The sequence below is a fragment of the Spermophilus citellus genome, assembly GCF_964194105.1.
Source record: "Spermophilus citellus genome assembly, chromosome: 6".
Classification (NCBI taxonomy): Eukaryota; Metazoa; Chordata; class Mammalia; order Rodentia; family Sciuridae; genus Spermophilus; species Spermophilus citellus.
The window spans coordinates 83,200,497-83,214,956 of record NC_138187.1 but is presented as its reverse complement, the minus strand read 5'-3'; the positions used below and the strand labels follow the sequence as shown (position 1 = coordinate 83,214,956).

At 33.6% G+C, this 14,460-nt stretch overlaps 1 protein-coding gene across 1 annotated transcript in view; it reads right to left on the bottom strand.

Annotated features, from left to right (window-relative positions):
- Window positions 1-617: 617 nt before the first annotated feature.
- The window catches only part of YME1L1 (YME1 like 1 ATPase), a 47,600-nt gene continuing 33,757 nt past the window's right edge, over window positions 618-14,460 (bottom strand). The window contains exons 12-19 of the mRNA XM_081300572.1: window positions 13,687-13,749; window positions 12,713-12,825; window positions 11,704-11,859; window positions 10,710-10,861; window positions 9,993-10,119; window positions 9,830-9,903; window positions 2,814-2,900; window positions 618-1,100 (exon numbers count right to left, since the gene is read on the bottom strand). Coding sequence (XP_081156698.1) covers window positions 957-1,100; window positions 2,814-2,900; window positions 9,830-9,903; window positions 9,993-10,119; window positions 10,710-10,861; window positions 11,704-11,859; window positions 12,713-12,825; window positions 13,687-13,749 — 916 coding nt within the window. The 3' untranslated portion in view covers window positions 618-956. The remainder of the gene's footprint in view (window positions 1,101-2,813; window positions 2,901-9,829; window positions 9,904-9,992; window positions 10,120-10,709; window positions 10,862-11,703; window positions 11,860-12,712; window positions 12,826-13,686; window positions 13,750-14,460) is intronic.

Sequence of the window (14,460 nt, the reverse complement as noted above, 5' to 3'; positions counted from 1 at the left end):
TATAGGTAATTTTAATAAAGTCACTTCAAGAATATATTTTGGTTATAAAACCAATACAATTCGCTCTAAAATATTTTCTAAGTTAAAAAATTATTTGTAAATCCTAATATCTTCATATTTATAAAATTTGGATGAAAAGTAAACACAACCTCCCATTCCTAACACAGGGTAAATCAAAAGCTCCCTTTGAAGGGAACTTGAGTTTTTGCTTAATTTTACTTTTGAATTAAGCATATAATTATGCAGTTATTCAGAAAGAAATCTGTTACTTGTTTATTTAACGAAATACTACTATTTTGAAATAAATGCCACTGGTTATAGCATAAAAAGAACATGAAAATGCATGCTGCATTTTTAAAAGGTTAAAATCATTTAAACTGTGAAATTGTGAGTGTATCTTTATGTTTATAATTCTCTACTCTGAAGATTTTTTTAGAAACCATTTTATATATGGGTCAGTTTGGAACATAATTAAGTGCATCTTAACCATGATGTACATAAAAATGATTTACCAACAACCAAACAGTATTATTTATCAAAGAGAAACGTAACTATCAAGAGATAATGATAAGTTTTCAGTAATTTTACCTTGTAAATTAAAAATACTTACCAAGAACTAAAGGCACAATTTTTATTCACATGTATTAGCATACCCAACCATAAACCATTACTATCATCAAAATAATAACTTATTGATATTTCTCAAACAAATTGTTTTCAATCCTGATGGTTCTTTATTTTTTTAAATGTATGTGCTATGGGTTGCTAATTTGCAACAGATGTCATCATGAGAATAACGAAAATTAGACAAATGTGACAAAAGACTGACAAATTATTTCACACCCTTGAATTATATGAAATCAAGAATGGGAGGGGGAAGCATTGCAAAAGGAGACTACTGCAATGCTATTTATATTTTTTCAATAAAACCAGCAATGCATCCATACAGAGAGTTATCATCTCACTTCCAACTTCTTCCCCTCAAGAACAATTTGAATCTCTTTGGCATCCAAAGTCTCATAGGTCAATAAAGCTTCTGCTAGATTCTTATGTTCTTTTGCATGAGTTTTCAAGATATGTTTTGCTCGTTCATATGACTCCTGAAATAGAAAACAGACACGTAAGAAGCACAAAATACAGGGGAAGCAAAACCACAGGTAATGAGAAAAAAAAAAAGCTTATGGAGTTTAAGAAATCTATTGATTTAAACTTGTGAAACATAAAAGCATTTAAAAGCTTGGTTCTAGAGTACAGATAATTTGTGCCTAAGAACATGAGAGCCAGGTGCAATGGTGCATGCTTATAACACCAGGGACTCTGGAGACTGAGGCAATAGGATGCCAAGTTTGAGGCCAGTCTAGGCAACTTAGTCTCAACAAACCATGTCTCAAAATAAAAAATAAAAAGAGCTTAAGGATATGGCTCAGTGGTAGAGCGCCCCTGGGTTGAATCCCCATTACTACATTCCCGCAAATCAAAAAAGAAGAAAAAAAAGAAATAGTACATGGAAAAAGTCTCTGCTTTTCCATAATGTTTATTCTCTTTGATGTAAACTAATTTAAAGCAAGGCTTCTACCTCCTTGAATTAATCAAAACCTGGCTTTCTCTTAAACCTTAAGAATGCATTCCCTAAGCCCTCTCCCAGAGTTATTTATTTGCTCCTATCCTAGATACTTTTTGTTTCCATTACTACTTTCAGATCATTATTAACCTTTGCTCTTGTAGGAAATATTATTCCTTTGAAGACCAAGCCATTTGACTACCAACCTATCCAATCCTGTTCACTGTGCCATCTAATGCCCACCTACATTCTGATTCACTAAAGACTCTGGCCTTCAGCTCATTCTTTCTCTCCATTCCAAGACCTGCCTCAAGGAATGGATAACTTCAACATCCAAGTGGAACACATAACCATCCTTTTGAGTAAACTCCAGACCCACATAACCTATTTCTAACTTGAAATCTTCATCAAGATGACTCAAATTAACATGTATAAAAATGAATTTATGATCTACCCACGACCTGGCTTTAGTCTAGTACTCTCTAAGTTTCTTCAGTGACTGGCATAATTATATAATTTCATGATTCAAGAAATCTAGAAAAACAGTTTTAAATACTCTCTTATCCTTCATATGGAAAATATCAAAAAGATGTGATGATTCTACTACAGCAGTATCTCTTAAACCTGCTCATGTTTGTTTCTATTTTCACCACTCTAATTCAAGCATCCTTGATAGCATGCCTAGACTACCACAATACTGAATTTACTTTCACACATTCCTATACGCTAATCTGCATAAGATACTGCAGCCAAAAGGGACTGTTTCCTTTATTTTGTATTCTCAGCAAATACACATTGCTGGGAACAAAGTGAATAACCAGTAATATTTTTTTTTAATAAACATATGAGAATAGGAAAACAAGAGCCACAGAGATTCAGTAACCAATATCCTACATTCTCTATGATTTTTCAGCTAAAGTAGAACTGAATGCTACACAGCCCATGATCAAAATAAAATAAATATCCAGTCCTGGAAAAGAGATTTCTTGATAACATAATAAAATCATTATTGCAAGGCACACCTATTTTTATTTTATAAAGTAAGAGTTCTGGATAACAGAGTATTTAACTATCATCACTTTGGTTTGGCTTTGTCTGTGGTATTGGGGATCAAACTGAAAGCCCTGCACATGCTAGGCAAGTATTTAACCATGGAGTAACATACCTAGCCATTGTTGTCATTTTTAAAGTACATTCTTAGGCATATAATGTCTAAAAAATATAAATAAGCAAATACAAATACTACTTTTACCCTTAGGAGAATTCTTATTTCTTGTTCAATTGCAGATTGAGTTTCAGGACTCAGTTTTCCTGTATCACTGTATGTCATAACTCCAAGCTAAAACCAAAGGGAAAAAAATTAATTGAACAAAAGTCCCCAAAAGCCAAGAAATTTACAAAGTACTAGCCTACATATAAGGATATAAACATCATGGGACAAGAAAAGGGCACTCTGAAAATGCTCTTATTCCTCTAAAACTATAAGAACTGAGTTCAAAGAAGTAAATGTGAGAGAGAAATTTTTAAATCATTTTAAGTCTGGTTCCAAGTGCCTCCTTAGGAAATCCTGGAAGCTATTCCAAATGCAGTAATCCACGATTCACAGATGATAGTTCTTCAAGGAGCCACAATGGTAATGTGGGAAAGTGAAATATATGGAAGAGGTAAAGCAGTTAAAAAAGTAGGTTCTTTATGCCAAGAAAAGGCTGAAGAAGGTATCTTGTCACCTGGTTAACTCATGAAATGGCTACTATCTGAATAGCTAATTCTGGGCAATATTATGAAGAAGAATATTTAGAATATGTAGTCTTAAATGCATTTGAAAAAATGCAGGGAAAGTGTATATGTTATCAAGTTAATAATCAGATCTCTCAAAAAGATACTTGGGCCTGACCCACACCGCCGGAAAGGAACACTGACCCATGAGGAGAGGACTGTGCTGTGGTTCCCTATTCACCAACGTGGGAATCCACCAAAACTGCCTCCATTTTGGGACACTGCAGCCACTGCCATAGCCCTTCCCACATGGTAATCTCCAATGTGGAACACTGGCCAGGGCCAGGAGGCAGCTGCCCATTGCAGCACTGCACACCACACTGTGGCATCACCAAATAGGACACCCAACACCATCATATAGCCCATCCTTCTAGCTCCATCTCCGAAAGTGGCTGCCACCATAGTGGGACACCTCTACCATCATCTTGGGTTACCTCTGCTGCTGCGTCCACTATCTTTAGCTGAGAAAGATTCCACCTTAGGACACTGACTGGGGCCTGGAAGCCTAACATCAAGGTACCTACCTACAGGCTTGACGCTACTGCCACCAACAATATGGTCACTTCCATTTAGGGACAACAACCAGGACCTGGAAAACTATCACCAAGGTACCTGTGGGCCTGGCTGCACTAGAGGTATCTCTACTAGGTTTGCTAACAGACACCATCCCATTGCAGAGGTAATAGGGAGCCTTGCATGGGGTTGCCTCTCTTTTCTCCTGCTAACAGCTAAATTCGTTCGATTACCCTTTCACTAGTCCTATAATCTAATGCCTCTATATTCTCACATCCTACCTCATATACATCACAGCCTCACCCCTCCACCATTAGAAACTGTAAACCATTATGCAAACCTACTGGCTATATGGTAGAAGATAAACAAACTCATCATTTTTGTTCATAGAGACAAAACTGTAAATGTCAAAATAGAAGCTAATTGGTGTATGGCTGCATATTGGTTGCACTGGGTGCTGTAAACATTGACATCCCCCTTAAAGGTGAGGTATTGGTAACCTGCAAGGACACTACAGGGTAGAAGCCGTAAATACCTCAGATCTGTACTGCAAGAGGGGAAGACACATAGACAACATGATTAAGAAAAGGGAGGAAAGTGCCCCAAACAAACCAAGATACTACAACAATAGAAACCATTGACTGTCAGGAGGAGTTCAGAATGTACATAATGAAAATGATCTGCGAATTAAAGAATGACATAAGTGAGCAAACACAGGCAAAAATGATCACTCCAACAAATAGATACGAGAGCAAATATAGGCAACAAAAGATTACTTCAAGAAAAAGAGAGACTCTGAGGGAAAAAAAAAAACAATCAGAAATCCTTGAAATAAAAGAAACAATAAACTAAACAAAAAACACAATAGAAAGCATCACCAACAGACTAGATCACTTGGAAGACAGAACCTCAGACACTGAAGACAAAATATACAATCTTGAAAATAAAGTTGACAACACAGTAAAGATGGTAAGAAACCATATAAACAATATCTAAGAATTATGGGATAACAGCAAAAGACCAAATCTAAGATTTATTGGGATAGAGGAGGGTTCAGAGATTCAAACCAAAGGAACGCCAAATCTGTTTATTGAAATAATATCAGAAAATTTCCAAACATGAAGAATGAATTGGGAAACCAAATACAAGAGGCTTACAAGACACCAAATGTATAAAATTAAACAGATCTATACCAAGATACGGTGTAATGAAAATGCCTAACATACAGAATAAGGATAGAATTTTAAAGACCACAAGAGAGAGGAATCAGATTACAGTAAGGGAAGACCAATTTGGAAATCAGCAGATTTTTCAACCATCAAAGCCAGGAGATCCTGGAACAACATATACCAAGCTTTGAAAGAAAATGGATGCCAACCAAGAATTTTATATCCAGCAAAGTTAAGCTTCAGATTTGATGATGAAATAAAAACCTGCCATGATAAACAAAAGTTAAATAAATTTACAGCAAGAAAGTCTGCACTAACAGAACATTCTTAGTAAAATAATCCACGAGGAGGAAATGAAAAACAACAATGAAAATCTGCAAAGGGAGGAAGTACACTATAGGAAAGGCCAATCAAAGGAGAAACCAAGTCAAAGATGGTAAAAACCAAAAATAAACCAAAATGACCGGGAATACAAACCATGTCTCAATAATAACCCTTAATGTGAATGGCCTACACTCATCAATTAAAAGACAGACTGGCAGACTGAATTGAAAAAACAAAAAGACCCAACAATACGCTGCCTTCAAGAGACTCACCTCACAGGAAAAGACATTCACAGACCTAAGGTGAAATGATGGAGAAAAAAAATATATCACCCACGTGGACCACATAAACAAGCAGAGGTTACCATCCTCATATCAGATAAAGTGGACTTCAAACAAAAGTTAGTGAAGAGGGATAAAGAAGGTCATTTCAGGGCTGGGGATGTGGCTCAAGCGGTAGCACACTTGCCTGGCATGTGTGCGGCAGGGGTTCGATCCTCAGCACCACATACCAAAACAAATATGTTGTCTGCCGAAAGCTAAAAAAATAAATATTAAAAAATTCTCTCTCTCTCTCTCTCTTAAAAAAAAAAAAAAAAGGTCATTTCATACTGCTTAAGGGAATCATACATCAACAAGACCTAACAATCATAAATATCTATGCCCCAAACAATGGGGGATCTATGTATATCAAACAATCCTTTCTCAAATTCAAGAATCACATACACCATCATTTTGATGATGAAATAAAAACTTTCTATGATAAACAAAAGTTAAATAAATTTACATCAAGAAAGCCTGCAATAACAGAATATTCTTAGTAAAATAATCTTGAAGAGGAAGTGAAAAACAAGAATGAAAATCAACACAATAATACTGGGTTACTTTAACACACTTCTTTCACCACTGGATAGATCTTGCAAACAAAAACTAAACAAAGAAACTATATAACTCAATAAAACAATCACGAATTTAGACTTAACAGATATATATGGACTATTCCATCCATCAACAAGTGAATACACTTTTTTCTCAGCAGCATATGGATCCTTCTCCAAAACAGACCATATGTTATGCCACAAAGCAAGTCTTAGCAAATACAAAAATATACAAATACTACCCTGCATTCTATCTGACTATAATGAAATGAAATGAGAAATTAATGATAAAATAAAAAGTAGAAGCTACTCCTAGAGACTAAATAATGTTATTGAATGACATATGGATAACAGAAGACATCAAGGAGGAGATAAAAATAATTCTTAGAGGTAAATGAGAACTCCAGTACAATGTATCAAAATCTAGGGACACTATGAAGGCAAGAGGAAAGTTCAGTGCATTAAAGGAAGAAAGAGTCAACAAATAAATGACCTGACATTACATTTCAAAGCCTAGAAACAGAGGAACAAATCAACACTAAAAGAAGCAGAAGACAGGAAATAATTAAAATTAGGGCTGAAATCAATGAAACTGAAACAACAACAAAAACAAAAAAATTCAAAAAATTGCCAAAAATCTAGTTCTTTGAAAAAATAAATAAAATTGACAAACTCTTAGCCACCCTAATGAAAAGAGAGAAAACTCAGATTACTACAATTCATGAGGAAAAAGAAAATATCACAATATACACTATTGAAATTCAGAGGATAATTAGAAACTATTTTGAAAATTCATATTCTAATAGAAACTCTCAAAAAACATCCACAAATTTCTACAGGCATATGACTTACCCAAACTGAACCAGGAGGACATACACAACTTAAACAGATAAATTTTAAGGAAATAGAAGACACCATCAAAAGCTTACCAACCAAGAAAAGCCCAAGTCCAGACAGATTCTCAGCTGAGTTCTACAAGACCTACAAAAAGAAGTAATACCAACACTCTTCAAATTATTCCATGAAATATAAAAGGAGGAAACCTTTCCAAACTCATTTTATCACCCTGGTACTAAAACCAGTCAGAGATACATTGAAGAAAGAAAATTTCAGACCACTATTAGTGAATGAACAAAGATGCAAAAATTCTCAATAAAATTATGGCAAATCGCATACAAAAACATATGTTTTTAAAACAGTGCCCCATGATCAAGTGAGGTTCATTCCAGGGATGCAAGGTTGGCTCAACATACAGAAATCAATAAACGTAATCATTACTTCAATAGACTTAAAGAATCATCATTGTATCAATTGATGCAGAGAAAGCACTGCATAAAATACAGCATACTTTCATGTTCAAAACACTAGAAAAACTAGGGATAGTAGTAGGAGCATACTCTCAACATTCTAAAAGCCATCTATGCTTAGCCCAAGGCCAACATCATACTAAATGGAGAAAAATTGGAAGCAATCCCTCTAAAAACAGAAATAAGACAGGGATGTCCTCTTTCACCACTTCTATTCAACAAAGTCCTTGAAACTCTAGCCAGAGTAATTAGACGAGAGAAACTAAGGGGATACAAATAGGATGACATGATTCTATACTTAGAAGATCCAAAAAATTCTACCAGAAAACTTCTAGAATCAATAAATGAATTCAGCAAAGTAGCAAGATATAAAATCAATTACCCATAAATCAAATGCATTTCTATACATCAGTGATAAATCCTCTGAAAGAAAAATTAGGAAAACTACCCCATTCACAATAGCCTCAAAAAAATAAAATACTTGGGAATCAATCTAACAAGATAGTTTGAAAGGCCTCTACAATAAAAAGAATACTAAAGAAAGAAATTGAAGAAGATCTTAGAAAATGAAAAGATCTTCCATGCTCTTGGATAGGCAAAATTAATACTGTCAAATGGCATTACCCAAAGCACTATACTGATTCAATGTGATACCAATTAAAATGCCAACATCTTTCCTTACAGAAATAGAAAAAGCACACGAAATTCATTTGGAAAAATAAGAGACCCAGAATAGCCAAAGCAATCCTTAGCAAGAAGAGTGAAGCAGGAGGTATCACAATACCAGACCTTAAACTATACTACAAAGCTGTAATAACAAAAACGGCATGGTATTGGCACCAAAACACACATGTAGAACAATGATACAGAATAGAAGACACAGAGAAAACCCACATAAATACAGTTACCTCATATTAGGCAAAGGTACCAAAAACATATAGTGGAGAAAAGCTACCCTCTTCAACATATGATTCTGGGAGAACTGGAAATCCATATTTAACAAAATTAAAATAAACCCCTATCTCTCACCATGCACAAAACTCAACTCAAAGTGGATCAAGGACCTAGGAATTAGTCCAGAGACTCTGTGCCTAACAGAAGAAAAAGTAGGCCCAAATCTTCATCATGTCAGATTAGGCCCTGACTTCCTTAACAAGACTTCTAAAGCATAAGAAATAAAATCAAGAATCAATAAATGGGATGGATTCAAACTAAAAAGCTTCTTCTCAGCAAAGAAAATAATCATTGAGGTGAAGGAAGAACCTATATTTAAGGAGCATATATTTGCCATATGCATGTCAGACAGAGCACTAATCTGCAAGATATATAAAGAACTCAAAAAATTTAACACCAAAAAAACAAATAACCCAATCAATAAATGGGCTAAGGACCTGAATGGACAATTCTCAGAAGAGATACAGTCAATCAACAAATATATGAAAAAATGTTCAACATCTCTAGTAATTAGAGAAATGCAAATCAAAACTACTCCTAGATTTCATCTCATGCCAGTCAGAATGGCAGTTATCAAGAACAGAAGCAACAATAACTCTTGGCAAGGATGAAGCAGAAAAGACACACTTATACGTTACTAGTGGGACTGCAAATTGGTGCAACCACTCTGGAAAGCACTATGGAGATTTCTTAGAAAATTTGGAATGGAACCACCATTTGACCCAGTTATCCCACTCCTCAGTTTATATTCTAAAGACTTAAAAACAGCATATTATAGTAATGTAGCCACTTCAATGTTTATAGCAGAACAATTCACAATTGCTAAACCATGGAAACAACATAGAAGCCCTTCAATAGAAGAACGGAAAAAGAAACTGTAGTACATATACACAATGGAATATTACTTAACATTAAAAGAGAATAAAATCAGGCCATTTGCAGGTAAATGGATGGAGTTGAAGAATACCACGCTAAGTGAAATAAGCCAATCTCAAAATCCCAGGGGCTAAATGTTTTCTCTGCTAAGTGATGCTAATCCATATAGGGGGTGGTGCATGGGAAAAGTAGAGGAACTATGAATGGGGCTAAGGAGAGGCAGAGAGGGGGCAAAGGATTAGGAAGGATGGTGGAATGAGATGGACACCATTACCCTAGGAATATGTATGACTGAATGAATAGTGTGACTCTACTTTGTGCATGACTAGAAGTAAAAAATTCTGCTCCATTTGTGTACAATGAATCAAAGAATTTCTACTGTCATGTATAACTTATTAGAACAAATAAATAATTTTTAAAAAAAGATACTTGGTACATCACTTGATACATGAAAAAGGATTAAAATTATTACCTTTTCACTCATTCCAAACTTGGTAACCATCCGCTTAGCTATTTTTGTTGCATTATCAAAATCACTGGAAGCACCTAAAATAAATAAACATACAGTTCAAATTTTGAAAAATATCTTTCAGTTAACAAACAAAATTTGAAGTTAACCATTATCTAAAACCAACCTGTTGTAATATGGTCAGTTCCAAATATAAGCTCTTCTGCCACTCTTCCTCCCATACTAACATCCATCTGTGCAAGCAACTGGGCTCTAGTTTCATTCCATCTGTCATTCTCAGGCAACAGGGACACCTGGACAGTTGAAAAAGAAAACAGATATTTCAAATACAGTTCTGAAATAGTTACATTAAAAACAGAACTATCATATAACTCTCACAAGAAATATTTATTACAATGATTCTAAAAACTGACAGATACTTAAAAAGATTGTCATCAGGTGACCAATAACAAAATCAGCAATTGAGAAAATAAAGTATTCTTTATAAATCAAAAGTATATTTTATAAGCAACAGGTAGACAGATAATACTGCAAATGAACTATTTTATCCCAGTTGCATAAAAATGTTTGAAAATATACTGGAAAGATATGATAATGAAACTTATACCATATGAGGGAAAACTATGGAACCAGTCACCGTGACACATCATTGGTCTCTTAAAGGATAGCAAGACAATTAGATATTTAAGAACCAGACTGTTATTCCACAATTAAAATTTCACAATGTAAAAATACAACATCTGAAATACATTATAAAATATTCTTTATTAACAGAAAAACTTCACAAATGTTTTCAAGATGGTTTAGGAAGTAAGAGAGATCCTATCAAAAAAAATTAGGAAGTAGCTCTATTTAAAAGCAAGTAAAAATTTTAAAACCTTACATGTCCAAGTGTTGGCCCTCGTGGCATGATTGTAGCTTTATTAATAGGCATTGCATCTTTTGTGTAATATGCAATAATAGCATGACCAGATTCATGATAGGCTGTGATGGTTTTATTTTTGTTATCAATTTCCACACTTCTTCGTTCAGGCCCTAAGATAAAAATTCAAATAAAACACTTCACTAAAAGGGTATATTTAAATAAGTGAAACCCATTCTCTTTTGCAAATCAAATATCTGCTTTCTTATTAATATAAAGTAAACAAAAAATGAAAACAACAAAACATTATCTACAAAGTCATTCTTAGAGTAATATTAACAAATATTTTAGTAAGTTTAAAAAATGAGTAGGTTCAATGTACAACACATAAACACATAGAGCCTAACAATTTGTTAAATACTAACCGAAATCATTAAAACCTATCATCTTAATCCTTATATCTAAAGGGAAAGCTTAATTATTCTATTTCTAGAAAAACAAACCTTCAAATTAACCTGAAGGACATAATTATCTGTTTATAAGATGATACAAGTTTTAAAAATCAAAATTAAAAAGAATAAATAAAAATAACCATCCTTTTTATCAGCAATATTGGACAAGAGGAAATACCTGGGTACCCTACCACAACCACCAGTCCAATCATATAAGCTACTGAAATATATTTGTTCTTTCAGAAGCCAAATTGTATTACTATTTGCAAGTATATATTTTCACGTTCTTATAAACCGTTCTTTCTTTCTTTCTTTCTTTTTTTTTTTTTTGAGTGCTAGAGATCCATCCCAGGGACTCAAACATGTGAGGCAAGTAATATACCACTAGGCTACACCCCCAGCCCTACATTTTTTTCCTGAACCTTTCTCTTTCAGTCAAAAAAAAAAAAAAGGTATTCCAAAAGAAAGACAAAGTAATGAATGTGTTACGCTATCACAACTGAGTTGATATCACTGACAAAACGGGTATTAGTGGAAATAGTAAAGAAAAAAGAAAAACCTACCCATTAGAATTTTATCTTTGGAAAATTCTAGTTCCTTCATGGTAACCATATCTTTTCCATCAACAGCTGCCTTTAATGCAGCTTGGTTTACAAGATTCTCCAACTCTGCTCCAGAAAACCCAACAGTACCTCGAGCTATGATTTCTGGATCGACAGCTTTGCAAAAAGAGAACACAATATTAAAAATCTGAAATAGCTAAAGAAAAGTGATTCACACAAAAACTCACATTTTGAGGGAAAAAAGAACACAACTATTCTGAACTACAACAAAATATTTATGTTAAAACTCAAATTTACTGAAATCCTTGCAAAGTGTAAAATATGTCATTAAAAATGCAAACAGGTAAATCACAATAGTTCTAAATTTAACTACCATTATGGGGGAAAAAACGTACATTTGCCTGATGGTAATTACAAACTTCAAACATGACCTATATTACCATCAGTCTAAGCACAAACTGTAAAAGCACACTGACAAAATTCTTTTCTTTGAATTTCACCTTGAAATACCTCAGACACAAAAGCTCCCATTATTAATAGAAAACAAATTTAATCTTATATATTACTTCAGCTACCTTGAGAACACTGCAGCTTTAATAGCTTCCCTTAATTCAAAGGGGTCCATAATATTTCTATGTATCTTGTTTCATATATTGTTTCTCCCCTTGTGATCCCCCAAACTGATTATTAAGTTATTATTCCTAGAGTTATTTCTATTATTTTGCATTTTAAATTTGTATTTCAAAAAATCCATCCATACATACATATTTAGATATATCTGTCTGAATATTTCAAAGAAAATTTTCTTTGGAAAAATTTTTTAAAATGACAAAATTCCCTGAACACATGCATGCTAATTAAGGAATGGCTTTTTAAAGGATATGTAAGTGGGAATAGAAAAATGAACTGATCTTTCAAGACATCATCAAGTAAGTATCACAAACAGAGTGAGTAGATCTATTACCATCTTAAGGAGATAATAATGTTTGCAATATAGAATTAGACTTACATTTATCAAACTTTATTTTATTGAGATACCATTTCAAAATTTCTGTTCGACCTTTTACATCTGGCCTTGGAACTGTAACTTGCATGTCAAAGCGACCAGGACGTATTAAGGCACTAAAAGAAAAATGCAAAAGGTAAATGAATAAGCTGATTATGCTAATGCATGTTAAGAACATGACTCAGGTGACAATCTCAATGAACAGAAGGTAGCTGGGCATGGCAGCACATGCCTATAATCCCAGTTACTTGAGAGGCTGGGCCAGGAGTATTCTTAGTTCAAGGCCAGCATGGACAACATAGTGAGATTCTCAAGAACATACAAAAACAATATAATGGAGAACAAAGGTTCATTCAGAAATACATGTGGTTTGTAGCTAAGGTAGTACACACCTTCAGAAACAACAATTGCAAGTTGATCAAAGGACAAATAATTCTATAGCAGACTATTGTAAGAACCACAGACCATTTCAAACACTACACAGAATGTGACACTAGAGTATTAGGCAAAGACAAACTTCTGATCAAATGAAAATAAAAATAATCTCTAAAATAAAATTTAAAAGTTTTAGTAGTAATTTTAATTTAAAGTTAAATATTACAGTAAATTTTATTTTTAAAATGCTATGCACTTAAAATTTTTGTAATATGTAAGAAAAAAGAAATCTTTTGACAGCTTTATAAATGGATAATTTAGTTGTTTTTATTATATATTAAAAATTATGCAAACATCACTTCAATCTAATTTTTTAGAATATTCTCATGCCCACAAAAAGAAATCCCATAACCAATGGCAGTCACCCCATTCTCCCAATGCTCTAGCAACCCATAATCTAATTTGTTTCTATGAATTTGCTTATTCTGAACATTTCCAATATAGGGAATCATACAATGTAATCTTCTATGATGAGCTTTTGTTTTTAGAATTATGTTGTAACATGTAATAGTACTTCACAAAAATTTTCTTTTAATACTTACTTATCTAATGCCTCTGGAAAGTTTGTGGCTCCTATAATGATTACTCCTTCATTAGGCTTAAAACTATTTAGGAAAAGAAAAAAAATTATCTTTTCACTAACAACTGAAATGTAACACACAAAAAGCAAAATGATTTGCACAAAGCTGTTTATAATCAATCTTAGTAATAGCCAAGAAAAGAGACTAATAATAAAACACCAATCAAATATGATCACATAATTTCATAGTATCTGTTCTGCTTAGGAAAACATGACCTGGTATGAAAAGCTTGGGTGCCTAATTTTTAACAATTACTTTCAAGTATACTAATTCAAATTATTTGTCCCTAGACTTTCTATTTAGTTCCAAAAATGTCTCATATTGAAGATACTTCTTTCAAAGCTTTCAATCACTTCTTGATTTCTATACTATACACACCGATCTAAGCTTCAAATGTACAAAAAGCTAGTCATAAGTTGTGTAAAAACCAGTGTACTGGGCTGGGGATGTGGCTCAAGCGGTAATGAGCTCTCCTGGCACGTGCAGGGTGCTGGGTTCGATCCTCAGCACCACATACAAATAAAATAAAGATGTTGTGTCCACCGAAAACTGAAAAATAAATATTAAAAATTCTTTCTGTCTCTCTTAAATAAAACAAACAAACAAAAAACCAAAAAAACAACAGTGTACTATTTGGTTTTTATTTAATTATTTTTGTGTGTATGGTGCTAGGGACTGAATATAGGGCCTCACACATGCTAGGAAACCACTCTATCAATGAGCTACACCCTTAAC